This window comes from Trematomus bernacchii, unplaced genomic scaffold (genome assembly GCF_902827165.1).
Source record: "Trematomus bernacchii unplaced genomic scaffold, fTreBer1.1, whole genome shotgun sequence".
NCBI lineage: Eukaryota > Metazoa > Chordata > Actinopteri > Perciformes > Nototheniidae > Trematomus > Trematomus bernacchii.
In genome coordinates this window covers 4,707,066-4,727,068 of record NW_022987714.1, presented here as the reverse complement: position 1 = coordinate 4,727,068, position 20,003 = coordinate 4,707,066, and the positions used below count along the sequence as shown (strand labels likewise).

General features: G+C 40.5%; 2 protein-coding genes across 2 annotated transcripts; one reads left to right on the top strand and one right to left on the bottom strand.

Moving 5' to 3' along the window:
* The first annotated feature begins 153 nt into the window (after positions 1 to 153).
* miox (myo-inositol oxygenase) lies at positions 154 to 5,342 on the top strand. Its single transcript, XM_034141683.1, has 10 exons — positions 154 to 262; positions 448 to 528; positions 1,047 to 1,127; positions 2,987 to 3,149; positions 3,232 to 3,299; positions 3,590 to 3,699; positions 4,014 to 4,081; positions 4,196 to 4,245; positions 4,763 to 4,875; positions 4,956 to 5,342. The coding sequence occupies exons 1-10, from the start codon at positions 245 to 247 to the stop codon at positions 5,062 to 5,064; spliced, it is 861 nt and encodes a 286-aa protein (XP_033997574.1). The 5' UTR covers positions 154 to 244; the 3' UTR covers positions 5,065 to 5,342.
* On the bottom strand, positions 5,287 to 15,054 carry lmf2a (lipase maturation factor 2a). The gene is given in 15 exon segments (XM_034141682.1): positions 5,287 to 5,868; positions 5,870 to 6,250; positions 6,733 to 6,841; positions 7,103 to 7,214; positions 7,825 to 7,993; positions 8,518 to 8,700; positions 9,520 to 9,616; positions 9,702 to 9,807; positions 9,879 to 10,007; positions 10,111 to 10,249; positions 10,418 to 10,596; positions 12,465 to 12,658; positions 13,331 to 13,359; positions 13,454 to 13,707; positions 14,765 to 15,054. Coding segments are annotated over 15 exon segments (2,241 nt in total). The 5' UTR covers positions 14,859 to 15,054; the 3' UTR covers positions 5,287 to 5,802.
* Positions 15,055 to 20,003: the final 4,949 nt, after the last annotated feature.

The following is a 20,003-nucleotide window of genomic DNA, read 5'->3' as shown; positions in this document are numbered from 1 at the left end:
TAGATCAGTACAAACAGGTAATACACACACACACACACACACACACACACACACACACACACACACACACACACACACACACACACGTCCTCAGGGCCAAGGTTCAGCAGGGTGTACCCCATTAAGATAGCCTTAGTTAAAGTGTGACCAGACCCTAGTGTACACTTTATGCTATTAGCGTTTAAAGCGGCAGGATATATACAGGCAGGAGGAACAACACACCACAACACATCATCTGTCAGCCATGAGGGTCATCAACATGGTATGTTTGGCTGAATACACACAGAGGATATGCTTTCCATTTTATCACTACTTTTTAGAATATATTTAATGACCCTCTTCTTACTTTTACTCATTTACTACTTCATATTATGTTGAAAGCATATGTGTTTTTCTATTTTTGTAAAACCTAAAAATGTTTCCTGCTCTCTGTTTCTCTGCTCTCAGGGTCCAGATCCGTCCCTGGCATATCGGCCGAATTTGAAGACAAATGAAACCAAAGAGAAGGAAGGCTACAGAAACTTTGAGGTAAGCATCTATATCTCCCCTTGAGAACATGATAGTTATTCAATACTGCATTCATTTATGGTCAAATGATCGAATTAATTATTTTGACATGCACGAAATGGGTTAATAAAACAAGAGGCTAAAAAGAGACAGAGATATTCAGTTGAGTCTGTTTGTATTAGCAGAGCATAATCCCTAATTTGCTCTGTTGGCCAGAAGTTTGAAGAACTAAATGTTGAACATTGATCCACAAAATCACTAAGTGTTTTTTTAAAAGAGCTGAATCTCCATTAATGAAGTAATGCAGAAATTGCCAACCAAACAAATAATTGTATGTAAATGTACCGAAAAACTGTTTAATAAACCGAGATAGTGAAAATGTAATTGTGTGTGTGTGTGTGTGTGTGTGTGTGTGTGTGTGTGTGTGTGTGTGTGTGTGTGTGTGTGTGTGTGTGTGTGTGTGTGTGTGTGTGTGTGTGTGTGTGTGTGTGTGTGTGTGTGTGTCTGTGTGTCTGTCTGTGTGTCTGTCTGTGTTTCAGAGTGGAGATCTAATTGATCGTGTGTTCAACACATATAAGCTGATGCACACTCAACAGACGGTGGAGTTTGTTAATCAAATGGTGAGTAAATCAGGAGCAAAAACAGAAGTTGTAACGTTGCCGCAATTTATTTTTTTCTCTGTCAAAAATCAGAAATGTACTGATTTTGTATTTTGTGCAATTCTGTTATGACTGATTGATCTTATCAGACTAAGCAAATAAAGGTCACCCTGTTCTCTGAGGTGAAGGTCTCAGAGACTCTGGGGACTGCGCTGTGCTTCTACTTATTGATTTAACTGCTGCCTTCGATACAGTCGACCATGAGATCCTGATCTCTCGCTTGGAGAAGTGGGTGGGCATTGAGGGGAAAGCCCTGGAATGGTTCAGGTCATATCTGAAGGACAGAACTTTCTCTGTCAGCCTTGGTGACTCCGAGTCATCCTCTGCTCCACTCCTGTATGGGGTCCCACAGGGCTCAGTATTAGGCCCCCTGCTATTCTCCCTCTATTTGCTCCCTCTTGGGTCCATATTTAGAAAGCACGGCATCGCATTGATTATTTATTTATTTATTATTGTGATGCTATGAACTATTTATAGTGTAAATTGGAATGATCCACATCTGTGCTCCCGGGTGTATCTGTGTGTTTTCTTCCTGTATGTTCCTGCCTGTGTACATGACATAAACTGCTGCTCATAACCAATTGCCCCTTGCGGGATTAATAAAGTTGTTAATAAATGCCGATGATAGCCAGATGTATGTCCCACTAAAAAAGAAGGAGGGTTACTCAATTAGCCCACTGCTAAAGTGTCTAGACTAGAGGACATAAAGGCCTGGATGGCGTGCAATTTCCTAAAACTAAATGAAGGAAAAACAGAAGTAATGGTTTTTGGTAGCACCACTGGCACCACTTCTGTAGACCTGGGTTCCCTGGCTCAGTACACCAAGCCCACCATTACGAACCTTGGCATTCAAATGGACCGTGAACTAAAACTTGAGAGTCAGATTAAATCTGTGGTAAAAACAAGCTTTTATCACCTGAGGCAGCTAGCCAAAGTAAAACCTTTTCTCTCCAGACAGCAGTTTGAGACAGTAATCCACGCCTTTGTCACCACTCGGCTGGATTACTGTAACTCTCTCTACATGGGGGTCAGTGGGTCCTCCCTCGCTCGTCTGCAGCGGGTGCAAAATGCCGCAGCAAGGCTTTTAACTGGCACACGGAAATATGACCACATTTCCCCCATTTTGGCTTCGCTCCACTGGCTGCCAATACATTTTAGGATTAATTTCAAAATCCTTTTATTTACTTTTAAATCCCTAAATGGCATGACCCCACCATATCTTTCTGAGCTGCTACACCCTTACACGCCCAACCGCCCTCTCAGGTCAGCGGATCAACTGCTCCTGAATGTGCCCAGAACCAAGTCAAAGCTCAGAGGGGGCCGTTGCTTCTCTGTAGCGGCTCCCACACTGTGGAACGATCTGCCCCTGCACATCAGACAGGCCGCCACACTGCCTGCTTTTAAATCGCTTCTTAAAACCCACCTCTTCTCCTTAGCGTATTAACATCTTTTAGAGCGTTGCTTTTATTGCTTTTAAATTGTCTATTGTTTTTACTTGTACTTGTTTTATGGTGTGTGAGCTGAGCTGTGTTACTGCTGCCTGTACAGCACTTTGGTCTGGAGGTTTAAAGTGCTCTATAAATAAAGCTGTATTGTATTGTATTGTATTCTCTGGTTGCACATGGACACTAGCTGTTTTAATAAACGTAAACCATCTACAGAAGCTTTTTATAACATATCATTTGAAAATTCATTGGGATAATACTCAAATAAAACTAAATAAATATAAAGCTTTTTCAAAATGTTTATTTTAGGTGCTCTAGTAGTAGTTGGAGAAACTGAACCTCTGCAGCACTATTATGACTCGTACCTCTTTGCAGAACTCTGTGTGGACGGGCTGCAGCCACACTAAGCTGGGGATGGTGGACGCCATCATGTCTCTGGACCAGCTGGTGGACGAGTCTGATCCTGATGTGGATTTCCCCAACTCCTTCCACGCCTTCCAGACTGCTGAGGGCATCCGTCAGGCACACCCAGACAACGGTACCATACTGAGAGAGAAGCAAAAATACACAGACTGTGTACAAAAACATACTTGATAACTGTATTCACTGTCTCTCCCCAGACTGGTTCCAGTTGGTGGGTCTGATCCATGATGTTGGGAAGACAATGGCTCTTTGGGATGTTCCTCAGGTAGACACATGGTCTGGTATATCATTTCCAACTCTGAACAACCGCACTGCTAAACCAGAGTTCATCTCGTACCTTAATGTCATCTTTTAAGTGATGTCATTTTTCCAAGAAATGTTCTGTCTTCCCAAAAACTCAAATTATTTCTGTGACGGGTCTTCAATATTTTTCTTCACCACAAAGCAGCCATTGTCATTATTACGAAATCCCTTGACCTTATCTACATGTTTTATAAAATATACATCGAACCTAATGAATCCTAATTTCATACTTTGCGTGTGCGTGTTCTCCAGTGGGCGGTAGTAGGCGACACCTTCCCAGTGGGCTGCCAGTATCAAAACTCCATTGTGTTCAGGGACAACAGCTTCATGGATAACCCGGATGAGAAGAATTCTCGCTACAAGTTAGTATTGTCATCTCACATCATCAGTCTGCACATTGTCTACCCCTGAAGCCAAGGATGTGTATTTTAAGTTTCCCATACTTTTGCAACACTTTCTGTGCCAGGTTTTTGAGACCTCTGTTTGGTTGCCTTTAAACCTTATGTGTAGTCCATAGTCCTTCCAAAACACAATGATGTTTTGTATTTATCTGCAATAACGACCAAAATCAATACAACTTGTAGTTCTACAATTATTGACGTCACCTAAAGACTTGTTGTTGGAAGTAATGGGAATTTTTCTGTTAAGTAATTACTTTTTTTTTAAAACTATTTAGTACTGAGTTCGGGATCTATGAGCCAAACTGTGGCCTCGACAAAGTCCACATGTCCTGGGGCCATGATGGTTAGAGACACTCTAACACACAAAACAAACATCTACTAGAACATTTAACAGAAGTCATTGAAGTTCTTGTTTTTCTTCAATAATGTTTATGATCTCTTGCATTGTTGTCTTCAGAATATCTCTACAGAGTTTTGAAGTTCAATAACTGCTCCATCCCAGAGGAGGTCAGTATATTATAACATGAAATGATTGTTTAAAGGTGGGGTAGGTAATTTTGTAGAAACCAGCTCGAGTGCGCTAGAATTTGAAAATACACAGCCGGAAAAAATCTGCCACTTCCTTACAGAGCCCCTCCTCCAACACACACGAACGCGCACATGACCAATGAGGGCACGAGATAAGTTTGTGCACAGATGGAAGGCTGACAGGCAGGTAGGCCATCCAGTTATTTTAGCCGGGCCGGCTAAAATGATTGGTCGTACTTTTTACAGTACCATGGCTTCCACAGATGACATTTTTTTATGGATTTTTTGTCAAAGCACTTAAGATATTCATTGCTATCGGGATGTTAAGAGCATTCCATGGAATATAACAAAAAGTGTATCTCGAGCCGGTTTCTCAAACTTACCTACCCGACCTTTAAGTTATGTTTTGGGGAATTAAACAATTAAAGCAGACAGAAAGGGTGCAAATATTTTCTCACCTCATCAGCAGTGATACTGTTTTTCTGTCTTCCTGCAGGGGTTGTACATGATTCGCTTCCATTCATTCTACCCCTGGCACTCCCACGGAGACTACATGCACCTGTGCAACGAGAAAGACCTGCGCATGCTGCCCTGGGTCCAAGAGTTCAAGTGAGCATCTTCCTTTATCCTGTGCATGTTATCCTGCTCATTGGTCCGACCTGAAGCGGCATCTTCTATCCTCTCCACAGTCAATTTGACCTTTACACAAAGACCACGGAGCTGCCCGACGTCGACAAGCTGAAGCCGTACTACCAGTCTCTGATCGACAAGTACTGCCCTGGAATACTGAAGTGGTGAAACAGACAGAATTAAACAGCAGCACTATATAAAAACAGAAAGTGAACACTTGAGAAATTCAGAATGATTTGTCCTATCACTGCTTTTAACAACACTGAAGCTGGATTAATCACCTGTACCCTATACAATTTATGATATAGATTTTATAGTGGCATTCAAATTATACACATAAGTATATTTATAAAACTGATGTTTGCATTTTTCAGATAAATATGTACAGAATTCCTTTTTTTAATTATTCTTTAATATGCAATAAAAAAACATTTAAAAACAAACTACATCAATTTGTCTGGAGATTCATTTCGTACATTGATACATTTGAGGAATTTATGTCAGGGGAATAAAAGTGGAGTGTAGTTGATAGAGCAAAAGATCACAGTGACAAACAAAAATAACACCTGCAAACACACACCTGAATTAACATACAAGTGCAACAACACACACAAAGAGCAACACGAGCAACCACTACTCTCTTAATGAGTGGAACAGAAGACGGCTTATATTTAAATTGTTCTCTTTTCTTTCAAAAATATAAACATCTTGATCTGCTGAATTAAGTGATTGTGAACAGACTGATATAAGGAACATGAAAATCAGTAAGGTGTAGATGGGAGATTTGTTCCATAAATGGCTGATCAGGAATTACAAATATACACATATACCTTCTTTGGTCATTTTCGTAACATTTATAAAAGGCAGACGGTGATAAAAGTTCATCATGGGATAAGCATCTTCTTTTTAAAACTTCCTCTTTTCAAGGATCTCCTCTGTTTCCATCCCGTCTTCCTCCTCTTTGTCGTCCCCAAACACGGTCTTTCTCCTCTCCTTCGCAGTCCTCCACCTCATCTTCACAGTCCCCTCCATCTTCCTCTTCCTCTTCCTCCTCCTCCTCCTCCTCCTCCTCCTCTTCTGCTTCCTGCTCTTCATCTGACTTCCCACCCGTGTCTGGAGCGCCGTCCGGTGCATTTGCTGTCAGATCGGTCGTAGCTTCCTTCTGAGTGCCAGCTGTTCTTTCCGTGTGTTTGTTCCTGCTCTTCAGTCCGTGGAGCAGACAGAGGGTGGCGGCGCTGCAGGCGATGAGGGTCCAGATGAGCACGGGGGCAGGAACTCCTCTGACCTGAGAGCGCACCCACCGCACCGCCTTGGCCACAGGGGTGTTAGGCAACCGACGCGGAGGAGATTTGTCCTACAGACAAAAGAGAAGAATATTAATAAGAGTTCAAAAGATTTAAGACTGGGAATGTAACATGCACTGCCCACTAGGGCTGCACATTTAATTCCAATTTAAATTCAATCGCAATATGGACCATTAAAATAATCAAATGGCAGAAAGCACAATGTTTGGTAAAACGTAGAACATGTGTAAAAATACCATTTTAAATTAAGTTTTATGTAATCCAAGCCTACAAATCATATTAAACAAACTTAACAAACGTATTTGTTTGGCACAGATCTCCATTACAAAGTCACTCCATAATATTTTAATATATATATTCCATGATAATGAGAAATATGATCAATTACTCCATTATTTTGAATCATATCTTAATTGCAATATCAGTCTAAATAAATGCTATTAGTAATTATTTGCTAAAATGTGCAACCCTACAACTGACAAACATTTTTGTTTTCCATATTACTAAAAATATGTTTTTGAGATACATTTACCTTGAGTCCATACTGAGTGAGCATGGTTTCCAGGAAGGTGTTGCCCAAGTGCACCGTGGGATAGAATTCCTCATCATAGACCCGCCTCCACCAACGCTCTGGGTAGGATCTGCCAACAAAGAGCAGCCAAAGAAAGTAAATATCCTGAGGTTTTCAGGAAGTATTCGCACAGTAAAAATAATAAATAACTAAAATTGCCTACATAATAAAAAATGTTGTGGATGAAGAATTTATTAAACAATGTTTATTGACTTTGAGTTTGGCAGTAACGTTTTTAATGTGCGCTTTCAGCATGTCATTTCAGAGCTGAAAACAATCAAGATTTCTTCAGAGAGCAAGAGAGAGCGAGAGAGAGAGAGAGAGCACTGACCCGTCAGCCTTGGGTTCAGTAAACCAGTATCTGTAGCGGTGCGCTCGGAGGTAGGCGGGGGGCTCCTGGTGGAACGGATACTGTGATACGTCCGTCTGGATCAACTCTATCACTGCACAACAGAAAACAAAGCTTTGAGATCAGCTTGTTCCTGAAAACCAACAAACACTGCCTTCATTGTATTGCTAATTTAACATTGAATCATTTAGAGTAGAGAACATTTTCTACACTGTGCACAGCGTACATGTAGTCCTGGTCCAACAACATTGTAACAAAGTTGGGCTGTGTCCCACAATAACAACTCTAAGATGTACTGTCATTTTATGAAAAATAGTTACCGTTGACTTTTATTCAGATGTCATCAAAGTAAAGATGCCGCAGAAGTGTGTGTATTTCTGTCTGCAGTCTTTCTTGTTAGCACAACTTGGGTGCAAAGAGATGTTTCAAACATTTTTACAAATCGTAAGAAACATCTTTTTGAATGAACCCTGGCAAGGCATTAGTGTGAGCACAGCGATGCAAAGATCCAGGGCTGGATTCATTTCTTATCACAACAGTGATGTGATCTCCTATTATGTGTTGTACAAAAATGTAAGCATTCGCACAAGTTTTAACCCAAAAAAAGCCATGCAAGCTGTGTTGTTTTTTGTCCATCACCCAATCAGTTGTATTTCCCTTTAATGAAATCAAAGAATGATAGGAAACAGAGAATAACAGCATACCATCTCTCTTGCCCTGCAGCAAGCGGTACATGAGGCTGGTGAACCATGGAGCCTGTGTTTGATCCCCGAGGGCAGCAAACCACATCTGCCAGTCCAACCGCGGCTGGTGAGGAGTCACCACAGCCGGGGGGGCACTTAGGTTGCCTGGCTTGTACATAAACTCAATCTCCTGAAAAGAAAAGGAACATACTGATAGGAATAACTCTTGCTGTCCAGTACTGCCTCAATGGTTATACTATACAGTTACAGATTGTGAAAACTGGGGACCTCTCATACTCGTTAAATAAAAGAAAAAAGCAGAGCAGGCCTGTCATCATTAGGCAAACTATTATCTCAATGAATGGTATGGTCTAAAAATGTTTTCATAAAATAGAGAAAAATGTCCATTGCAGCTTCTTGAAGTCCAACATTTCAATCCAAAACCCAAAGATATTTACCTATATACGAATTAAACAAAAGGAAAGCAGGAAGTCTCCATATTTGAGAAGCTGAAAACAGCATTCCTGCCATTTTTGCATGAAAAAAAAATACTTTTAAAATAAGTTATTTAAATAATTTTAAAAATTGTTTTTTATGATGATTATTTTACTTTTAATTGCCCAATTGATTCGTTGTCGATCAACTCTGGACATCCTTAACAGCCATATTTAGATCCTATTAAAACCATCGCCAATGAGAATTTCTTCCTCTCACCGTCCAGGAGACTGCGTCGTTGCTTCCCTCGATGACGACCTCCGGCCGCCCGCTGACCCCGGTCATCCTTCTGAAAAGGCCGTAAGAGTTGACCAGCTGGAAGCGATCCACCAGGTCGTAGGCCCGACGCACCCCGGGCCACAGCTTGCCGTGAGAGTCGTACTCTATATAGCTGTATGGCACCTGGGACCGAGAAAAAAAGTCAACATAAGTAGTGACAGCAACCAGGTTGGAAGGAATAAGGGCTGCACAATAAATTGTAATATGGACAAGTGCGATAATCAAATGCCAGGAAGCACAACATTTTCTGATTAAATACAATTTTGATTGATTTTTTTTCATTTTCTTATGATATGAATTTCCACCATTAGGCGCTTTCCCACCAAGTACTTTGCCGTACTTAGTTCCCAGTACTTAGTTCATCACAACTCTGATGAACTAAAGAGCAAATCGCGTTCACAACGGAATAAGTCCCTGAGGGAGGATTAGGCAAATGAAGCCGCTGACGTCACTTCTTCTTCTTCTGCTGCTTTGGGTTTACTGGCAGGCCGCAAACAACTTCACGGCGTATACTGCCACCCGAAGTCCCCGGCCGGAAGTCCCCGGAGTTGGGGACTGGCCGACACCTCCTCATCTCCACCGCTCCAATGTTTTTTTTTGTGTTGCCATAAGTTAGTCTCTCTTCGTTGGTGCGCTGGGCTAATGCTAATGCTAATAATGCTAATGCCAGCAAATACAATGGCGGCTTCACAAAACTTTTCCGAGTTTTACGGGGCGTGGTTTGCAATTCGCCCCGCCAATCAGAAATGGGAACCTTTTTCTCCCATGAAAGTACCTGCTCTCTAGCAGGGACTAAAAAGGGGGTGAAAAGGTTCTCATTAACTAAGTTCTAGTTCCGGATTTTTTTGGTGTGAACGCAAAATTTCAAGAACTATCGGAACTATACTGGGAAAAGTACTCCGGTGTGAAAGCGCCTATTGATGAGTTTCCAACAACACCTACCAGACTGACGGTGAACATAGCTGCAGTGGCAGCAGCAAACACAGACCACTGCAGAGTTCCCCAAAACCTCTTCAGGAAACCGGAGACACATGCACACCTGGAAAAACAAATGAATTGCCTATGTTATATTTGGTCAATACGCGATATAAATCAAGAATATATACACACACACAGAGTCCTACCTGAACATGGCTGTGACCATCTCCCAGGTGAGAGAGAGGACACCGATCCAGATAAAGGGGATGGTGACCGTTTGCAGAAACTGGTTAAACTGGTGGTATGTGAAAGCTGCAAGGACAAAAGTGTTAACAAAGGACAGCAGAATTAAATGAATTACTCCTATTGAAAATGACACCTACCTGTCTTGGAGGTGATGCCCTTCTTTGTTGAGTCCAACTTCAGGTCAAAGCATACAACTGCTCCGAAGATCATGAGAGACCAGACTGCCAGCTCCAGCAGGTAACACAGCCAGGAACACAGCCTGGAGTCTGAGCAGATCAAAGAGAGAGCGTGAGGAAGCTGTGGTGAGAGAACTTTGGCAGAATGGATAAACAACTAATGAAATTATATGAGCTGTTATGTTTATCATACCATTGTTGCTGATCTTGTCTGCCTTGCGTAGCCAGAAGTTTACATGCTGGTCGTCCAGCAGCGACAGACAGAGAGCCAAAGTCAGCAGGTTGAAGAAATTGTAGTTGCCGGTCAAAATTATGAGCACTTGGAGAAACACCTTCAAAAGAAAAAATAAATCCAGATCAATGAATAATTTATTCTGCAGCACAAACCAAGCAGCTACTTGAGAGGAGTACAATATCTTTTAATAAAGCACAATGCTTTAGAGGCAAACCGACGCTCATTTCAGATTTCAGTTTGTGATAGCACACCCTTTTTTACCTACCTGCAAGTAAAAAGCCCCGATCCGGAGTCTGCGCTGAGGACTGAAGAAGAGCAGCGGTACAACGATCTCTATGACGAAGGTCCCCACCACACTCAGCTTCTGCCACCACACTGGCAGCTGGTGGGCAAACCAGGCCAGCGAGGTGGGGAGACACTGCGTCTCGTAGTGATACGTCAGAGCTGCTCAACACACACAAACAAAAACTCTTTACCTGAGAAAAAAACAATGCTGTATCATTTGAACGCGCTGTAGTCAGTTTTAAATCGGAAAAAGTCCAAATATAGTTTTCAAATTGTCGTAATATCGTCTGGAGATGCAATGATTAGTCAAAAAACTGACAAGACAGACAGATTGACAGAAAAATATATCGCCAGATATTAGGATATTTGATTATTATGCATAAAATGCTGTTTTCACCCAATCAAAGATGAAGATTTCCTTATTAATCTCAATCTTTTTCATATTAAACTGAAAATCTTTGGGTTTAGTACTGGAAAAACAAAACATTTATATCCTTAGAGTTGGAAAACTTTTATGAACGTTTATCACAATTTGTTGTCATTGTTTAGACCAGATTATTCATCAATTAATCGTTTGTCGCAGTTCCAATACCCTCTACACCAGGGGTCACCAACCTTTTTTAGGGTGAGGGCTACTTTTAAAAAATAAAACAAGTCGGGGGCTACTTTTACTCCTCTTTTCTTTTCTTTTTTTGCAGTGTATATATTTAGCACATTTTAACATTATGATATGCTGACCTTTAACCTTTGTTTGCTGTTTGGGTCAGTGTTTACTAAAAGAACATGTATGCAATCTAATTATTTTAACCTGCTTTATTTGGGGGTGGACGGGCCTCACCTCCTCCAGGGGGGTCCTCACCTCCTCTAGGGGGGTCGGGGGGCATGCACCCCCAGGAAGATTATTTTTTAATGTTGAAGTGAAATGCATCAATCTGGAGCACTTTGAGCACCAGATGAATTGATGGATACAGCTCTCAACACTCAGATGAAAGAGAGCTGTATACTTTTCAATAATCCAAACATCTTTAGAATATGATCACAACCAATAACAAATAATTTAAACTGGTTTATTCTTATCTTATGTTACCTAGCATTTTTTCTTTTTATGTATGCTTATTTTACTGATCACTCCCCTTTCAAACTGTTTTTTGATTTTTGTTACTGTCCTATAGTACACATTGGAATGATTTCTTACTTTATCTATATTAAATAGATAAAGGTATGCACTCCCTAGCTCTCTCTCTCTCCCTCCCTCCCTCCCCCCCAGCTCTCTCGCTCCCTCCCCCTCTCCCTCCCTAGCTCTCTCGCTCTCTCGCTCTCTCTCTCTCTCGCTCGCTCACAGAGGCTGTGAGCTCCTCCGTGGCGATCGACGGCTTGCGTTAAAAAATAATAATAAACATATTTTTAAAGTGGGGGGCACAAACGGGATTTCGAAAAGAGCGGGGACATTTCCCCCCTGTCCCAGGTGGAAATTACGTCATGCGTGTGTGCGTCAAGTGCAATAAAGATATGCAAGTTGCAACACACAGAGTAAAACTCTGCCCCCCATGTGTTGTATAGGCTGGCATGATAGGCTGTTCAATGGGGCTGATGTGTTGTGTAGATTCTGCCAGAAGGGAAATCAGCGGGGAGGTGCCACATTGCTTTTCTTCCAGACTGCAACGCTGGTCCCGCAAATCAAGCAAGAACGTGATTGGTAGATATTAATTTTGGGGGTGGGGGCAGGAGGGGTGTTAGATAGATATAGAGTTGTAGTAAGTAGATAGAGTTCGCTATGATTTAGGTTTCGTTTATGCATAGGGTAGATTCTTTTAATTACATTTCCTTTTTTGTTTTGTGTATTTTATACATTTTGGATTTGCTTGGCGAGCTATTTTTAGAACATGCCCCGCGGGCGACTCACGTTGCCTCTGCGGGCGACCAAGTGCCCGCGGGCACCGTGTTGGCTACCCCTGCTCTACACATACTCGCTACAATGCAAGTACAACAAAAAACAGACCCTCACTCCATCAGACTCTTATACATACCGGTAAGGCCCCACCATGTTGGGCAGCGGGACATGAGCTTCACCACACCAGAGGCAAACATGAGCCTGAAGAGCAGCCAGCGGGTCAGCCAGAAGGTCAGGCGGTCGTGCTCTCTGACCCCTCGCGACCCTCTGAGTAACGTCAGTGGAGCCACAAGGATACAGAGGAACCCTGTCTCCAGGAGCAAGTTGTCCCTGGACAGTGGGAAGGATAAATTATTATATTATTGGAGATATAGAGGCAATAGTTGTTGTCATTCTAGTTTGTATACAGTATTGCTGAACAGCAGCAGAAGCATGTTAACAGTGGACTGAGGATGGCGTACACTTAACGGTAAACCGCTAAATCTTTCTTGGGATCTCTTTAGCCAGCTGCTACTCAGAACACTATTGTGTTAATAACCAAAAAATAAATATTGAGGTAAGTAAATCAAGTTACTAAATCGGGATATCTTTAACAGATTGCAGGCAAAAATGTAACTAGAAACAGACCTGAAAAAGTGTGTAATAAGATAATAGTTATAACATTAAGGATAACTTTATAACATTTTGGATTATGTCTTGATTCTGCAAATAAATAAAAAAAGTCAGTTACAAGAGCAAAGTCTTCTATGTGGTTTTTTTATTGGATGCTGAATGTGCAACATTTACTTTATTCTCATTGAAAAACTTTTTGTGGCTGCATCAATTTTTTCAAAGATTGAATTTAAGTAATCCGAAAATAAATCCAGAAGTATTGAGATATCATTCCTTTTTTGTTTTGTATTAAATAATGCTTCTAATAAAACAAAATGACTTGTAATATGTATTCTGAAATGACTACATTTCTAAGTAATCTATCCAAACTGTCTATAAATCATCACTCACCATTGAAAGTAGAGAAAAACCTGGCCCACCTGAAATGAGAAACAGAAGTGACAGATGAAAGAGAGAACACCTTGACAGATGCATGTGAAAGAAGACTGGGTGCAGTTAACGCTGTAAACTCACCTGGTACATGGACAGGTACAGGGCCCAAAGGCAGAAAAACACCACGCTGTCTCGCAGAGACTCCACCAGCGTTGCAGCGAAGCTCAGTGCGGCCCCCAGAAGACACAGCAGCTCCATGGCGGTGTGAGTGTCCACGCCGAGCTGAGGGCCAAACCACAGCAGGCTGGGGGAAGACAGCAGCTGCTCCCAGAGAGACTTACCACTGTATTTTAGCTGCCAGCGCGCAGGCAGCAGCCCTTCATTACCATAGAGACCTAGCAATAAACATGGGAAGCAACAATTAAATCAACATATACAGCTTAGGAATTTAAACCATTGTGATCCCTTTTGCTTTTTAAGGAGGAACTGCATTTTTTCACTCATTCATTTGCAGAGGTGGGAGAAATACTCAGATATTGTAAAAGTACCATAGTGTAGGAATACTCTGTTACAAGTAAAAGTCCTGCATTCAAAAGGTTACTCAAGTAAAAGTAGAAAAGTATTAGCATCAAAATATACTTAAAGTACCAAAAGCAAAAGTACTCATTCTGCAGTGGGTCCATTTCACAATAATAATATGTGTTGATGCTAATTTGTTTTTGTATTTGTTAAATAAACCTTCTTGTATCTTTTAGAAATATAATCATGATCAATGCCTGCACGGTACAGACAAGCTAGTAATGTATAGTAGATAATATTAACAGTTTTATTTACATACCACTTTTCAAGCTTCAGAATTAGTGCTTCCCATGTTAAAGAATTATAGAAAAATTATTATAAAACAGACAGCATAAAAGCATTTAATGTATTTATAAACAATAGACTGCTTTCTACATGCAAGTGTGTTTACAACCCAAATAAAATTACAAAAAATAAAATGTACATTTTTTTTTATTAATATATATTTATTCCTGTAATTGTTATGAATTAATTTAAAAATTATGCACCGGAAAATGATGTTGACACTGTGACTTATTGCAGGTGTATGTGTGGTCTCAACCTATGGTCTCAACACAGGGGCGAGGGCGAGGTCTTCTGGACTTCTGCTGGGCTACTGATAAGGGCGTCATAAGGGCGTCATAAAACAGCGGGTTACTGTAAAACTTTACATTAGTGCGTGTGTGCGTATTCACATCCGTTTTGCAGTCTCTCTGCAGATGTTAGCTCGTAAAGTTAGCCAGGAGTAGGAAACGCTTTCTGACTACAGCCCACTGAAACGTCCTCCTCTCCAAGAGAATACAAGTTGCCAGCTGAGCTAACAGGCTAACACAGACAGTAGTAGTAAGTTAGGAGAGCTAGCTTCCACACAGGCTGCAGAGTAGTGGGTCTCACCTGGTAGTTGCACGTAGAGGGATACAAAGGCAGCCAGATAGATGACCGCCATGCTCCATAGGAACATGCGCCGTGGCTGGATGATTTCCCCCATGTCTAGGCCGGGCTGCTGGAGGAGGAGAGCCGCTGCTTCAGGGCCGAGTTACCGCTGTCTGCTCCTGGAGCAGGAGGGGTGCAGGCAGCAGGATTTATTAATGTAGCCCGGGGACAGGGACACGTAGCGGGGAGCGATTCACACACACAGCCTGAGGATGTCGCTACCGCTGCTTTCAACAACTATATGCTGCGTTCATGAGCATCGGATAAAAGATGTGCAGTTTAATCTTGTGTCAGGGATGGTTTATTATTTCATAGCAATTTGCTTTTGTGCATATTTTTGTATACGCGCTGGACTGAACAGGTGGAACATTCCAGGTCATACCCTCTACATTTCAGTTTTGTATTTGATTATGGAATTATTCTTGTTTTTGTTCATATACAATATTTATCAGCAAATGCAAAAAAAATATGTAAACCTAGTTCATTTAAAAGCATTTAAACCTCCAAAGAGATGTGTTGTATGTAGTACAACCATAAATCCGTGTATCTACCGTCCAATTGTTTTTCTTTATTAAACACGTAAACGGAAGAGCGTTTGAGAGGCCTTTTTGCTTTTTGCTTTTTACCTTACTGAGGCCCAATCCCAAACCACGCCCTACACCCTACCCCTACACACTACCCCTCCGTTTGCGCGTTCGCGCGGAGGGTCCGCCACATTAAGTGCTGTTCCAAACCAACGAGTGTGGAGGGGGAGTGGGCTATCAAGCCCTCAAACAGCGAGTCTGCATCGGTGCTGACTTGAGACCGGTCTCTACCTGACCGGAGTCACGCTGTGTGTGTCCGTCAGGAAACACGCTGTTTACAAGTAGTTCCAGCAAACATCCACTGATAAATTGCGATGTTAACAACCTCATGATAACCTCATATTTTTTTAATTTAGGATCATACCTGTGTTTAGTCTAGAAAAAGGTAAATGTGTGCATTTTATTATAAAGTTGTGTATATTTACAGACTGTTGCAAAAACTAAGAAGCTTATAAACATCAGGTTTAAAACTAAAAGAGCTTTACAAAAAAGTAACACAATGAAAGATGTTTGGAGTTTTATTTGAGTTCTTAATTTACATTTTTTGTCTAAGAGATGCTGATTTGAAACCGTTGTTACATACAGTTACGGCATTTCCTGTTTCTGCCGGAGAGAGGGGAGTTTGTCCCAAAGCTTGCCGCTGTATTTACTCCCTCCATCTGACAGGAGGAACCCTCGTTGAGCTGCGAGTGTGGCTACAGACGGAGTTCACTCCGCCACGGAGGGGTAGGGTCGAGGGAGTGGTTTGGGATTGGGCCTAAATGGTCTAATGGTCGTTGGAGCGAGGGGCGGGGCGAAACTCACGGAAGTGATTTCAAAACAAAAGCACTCGTGTGCTAGGAACGGTGATAATATTATAAACAAAGGGAAACAAGGTGAATTTAGCGATCACAACGAAAACGGCCAAGACACGTATTGAGGGCTGTAAATATAATAAGCCTATGTCTAAAATGGACAACATTGTTAGGAGATTTAAACTATAGGCTACAGTGATTCTGCACTGCAGTCACCTCAGCCGTCTCTCGCGTTGTTTTTTCAAATCAGCCTGTCCTGCTCTATGGTCCTGCTATATTTGATGATCGATACGAAATATGTGTTACCATAAGTTCTTAATAAAACTGATACTGTTGGACTCGGTACTAGTTTGACTGCTACCAGAAATACATTGAAGTACTTTAACTGTGTATTTTTTGAGTAATCCTCTGTCAAAGTCCCCTCCATAGTACATAATGCATGTTTTCTGCTATCTTTGATGAATGATAAAAAGACAATTTTGCCATTAGTTCTTAATTATATTGATACTGCTGGACTCAGTAGTCTTACACCTACTACCACAATACAATGAAGTACTTCTAGTGTGTTGTTTAAAAATAAAATCCTCTGTCAATGTCCCCTCCTGAGAACAAAATCAAGCCACTTCTGCTAAGTTTGATGAGGGAAAAAAATGATTTTTGCCATTAGTTCTTCGTGAGATTGACACTGTTGGGCTCAGTACTAGTGAAACTACTCCCACAAGTACTATGAAGTACTTTTACTGTGTACTTTTGGATTAATCCTCTGTCAATGTCCCCTCCTGAGTACAAGAATGCATGTTTCTCTGCTATTTTGAATCAGCGTTAAAACACCTTTCTTCATGAGACTTATTGTTGGACAGAGTATTTTAAGAGGATAGGTAGACATGTTATCAGCAATACTTCCAGTCAGTACTCCGGCAGCAGCATTTTTACACCTTGGAAAGTCTTTAGAGACTGGCCTTCAGCAAAGTGACAAACCCTTGTGACTCTTGTTGGCCTCTTATGACAATGCTGTCTTTTAAATAGGACTATTTCTCTACTCCTAGTTCGTTCCTCTCAGATTCTTCCATCAGTCCCAGTCATTGCATGTCAGTCAATAGAGATTGGAAAAATGTGTCCAATTCCAACAAAATGTTTTTTTGTGAGTGAAGGCCAGAGCTAAATTATAGATTGTTTGATTGTGAGAGAAAAAGATTCCACATCCTCCTATGAAACGTATTTTATTTCCCTTTCCATGTTGTACTTATACTTACTTGTATTACAACATTTGCATGTTGAACTGCTGGATATCTTCCCCAGCCTCAAGGAAATACAATAAAATAAATGGATTCATAATGAAAAGAATATTGATAAAAATGTATAAATTAATAATGTTGTGTGCAAACATTTCAAATTTAAATATAAAATGAAAAAGAAGTTTACTTTTGAAATGATTTCTCACAAAAACCTTTCTAAATTATAGTAAATTGTAAAAAAAGGTTTTAGTCAATATACGTTTTTCTGCCTAAAATAGTTTAAATTGAACATTACGTAAACTATATCAAACACCACATGCATGGCAATTAACCCATTTTTGCCCGCTATTTAAATTGACTTTGGTTGAAGTTAACAATATTGATATTATATAGATATATAGATATATAACATATCATTGATGCAGTCTTTCTGAACACTTTAAAAAAAAATAGTGCTTCAATGGCTCTCTAGATAAAGGGTGTTTTATGGTTGCTTGTATAATCCTCAGATAGTGGTTTGTTTAAATAACTAGTGACATTTGAATAAATATTGCAAAAAAGGGCTCCAAAAAAGGCATATATATAACCTGGCCGGCTTAGCCAGTCTGTATTTCTTCAAGCACCACAAGATTCAGAGTTTATAAAGTACAATTCTTGGCCATTTATTGTGTCATTTCTCCAAACACATACAGTAAAAATGCCTGTTTTGAAGCCTTAAAATGGTGCAGGAAAAGGACTTTACATTGTGTTATACTTAAAGACAGGGCTATTCAGTTAAGAGAAGAGAAAAAAGGAAAGCAAATTGTTATAATGGGGGTAATGACAGACATAATATGAGGTCCTTGGCACTCAGACTCTAGAGGGGTCATTTTGTGATCATGGGGCATCACCCTTACAGCATCAGGACAATATCATATGGAGTCAGACACTGGAAGTGTGCTGGAGGCTGATGCGTTGACTGCAGGGGACTGATGGAAGGGTGAGGCTGATGAGACTGAAGAGTCTGCGAGGAACGAACTAGCGGCTGAGAAATAATCATATATTAAAAGACAGCAGCATCATAAGAGGCCAACCAGAGTGACAGAGTGTGTCAGTGTGTTAAAGGATAGACCAGCTATCCAGGCCAGTCTCCAAAGACTTTCCAAGGTGTATAATGCTGCTGCCGGAGTACTGACTGGAAGTATTGCTGATATCACCATATCCTCTTAAAATACTCTACTTAATATAAGTCTCATGAAGAAAGTCTTTTTTAACGCTCATTCAAAATAGCAGAAAAACATGCATTCTTGTTCTCAGGAGGGGACATTGACAGAGGAGTACCGGAAAAGTACACAGTAAGTACTTCATAGTACTTGTGGGGGTTTCACTAGTACTGAGTCCAACAGGATCAATCTCACGAAGAACTAATATGGCAACAAAAAAGAATTCCCTCATCAAACTTAGCAGAAGTGGCTTGATTTTGTTCTCAGCAGGGGACTTTGACAGAGTATTTCTCAAAGAATACACAGTAAAAGTACTTCAATGTATTGTTAGTAGTAGGCTAACTAATACAAAGTCAAACAGTATCAATTTCATTAAGAACTAATGGTAAAATTATATTTTTATCATTCATCAAAGATAGCAGAAAAATATGCATTATGGAGGGGACTTTGACAGAGGATTACTCACAAAGTACACAGTACTTCATTTTATTTCTGGTAGAAGTCAAACTAGATCCGAGTCCAAGAGTGTCAGTTTCCTTAAGAACTTGAGGTAAAAAAATATTTGTATCACTCGTCAAATATAGCAGGAATAATGAAGAGCAGCTGATTTGAAAAAGCAAACTCGAGAGGCGGCTGAGGTGACCGCAGTGCAGAATCGCTGTAGTTTAAATCTCCTAACAATGTTGTCCATTTTAGACATAGGTTTATTATATTTACAGCCCTTAATAACATCCATTTTCTGGGCTCAATATGTGTCTTGGCCGTTTTCGTTGTGATCGCTAAATTCCCCTTGTTTATAATAATCACCGTTCCTTCAGCAGGATACTGTAGTGATTCAAAGTGTGATTTTAGCAAACGAGTGCTTTTGTTTTGAAATCACTTCCGTGAGTTTCGCCCCGCCCCTCGCTCCAAGGACCATTTGACCATTTAGTAAGGTAAAAAGCAAAAAGCCAAAACGCCTCTCAGACGCTCTTCCGTTTACGTGTTTAATAAAGAAAAACAATTGGACGGTAGATACACGGATTACCATAGTCTGTAAAGGTAAAACCAGTATGGGATTTTGTGATTTTGTTAGGACTTTACATTGTGAAAGGGAAGTTATTTAGTATTTATTTTTGTATCTTTTTTGGGCGTTGCACTGTAGGGCGTCCCCTGAAATAAATAAATGTGGCATTGTGAAATAAAAGTCTCTTGAAATAAATAAATGTGGCATTATGAAATAAAAGTCCCATGAAATAAATAAATGTGTATTTAAATGTACATATATATATATATATATATTTATTGCCTTATTTATTTATTTCAGAATTTATTTCCTAGGCATATTTATGTATTTATTTAATTCTGGCTTAAACGGCATTCCGTAGTTTTCTGGGTTCTTGTTT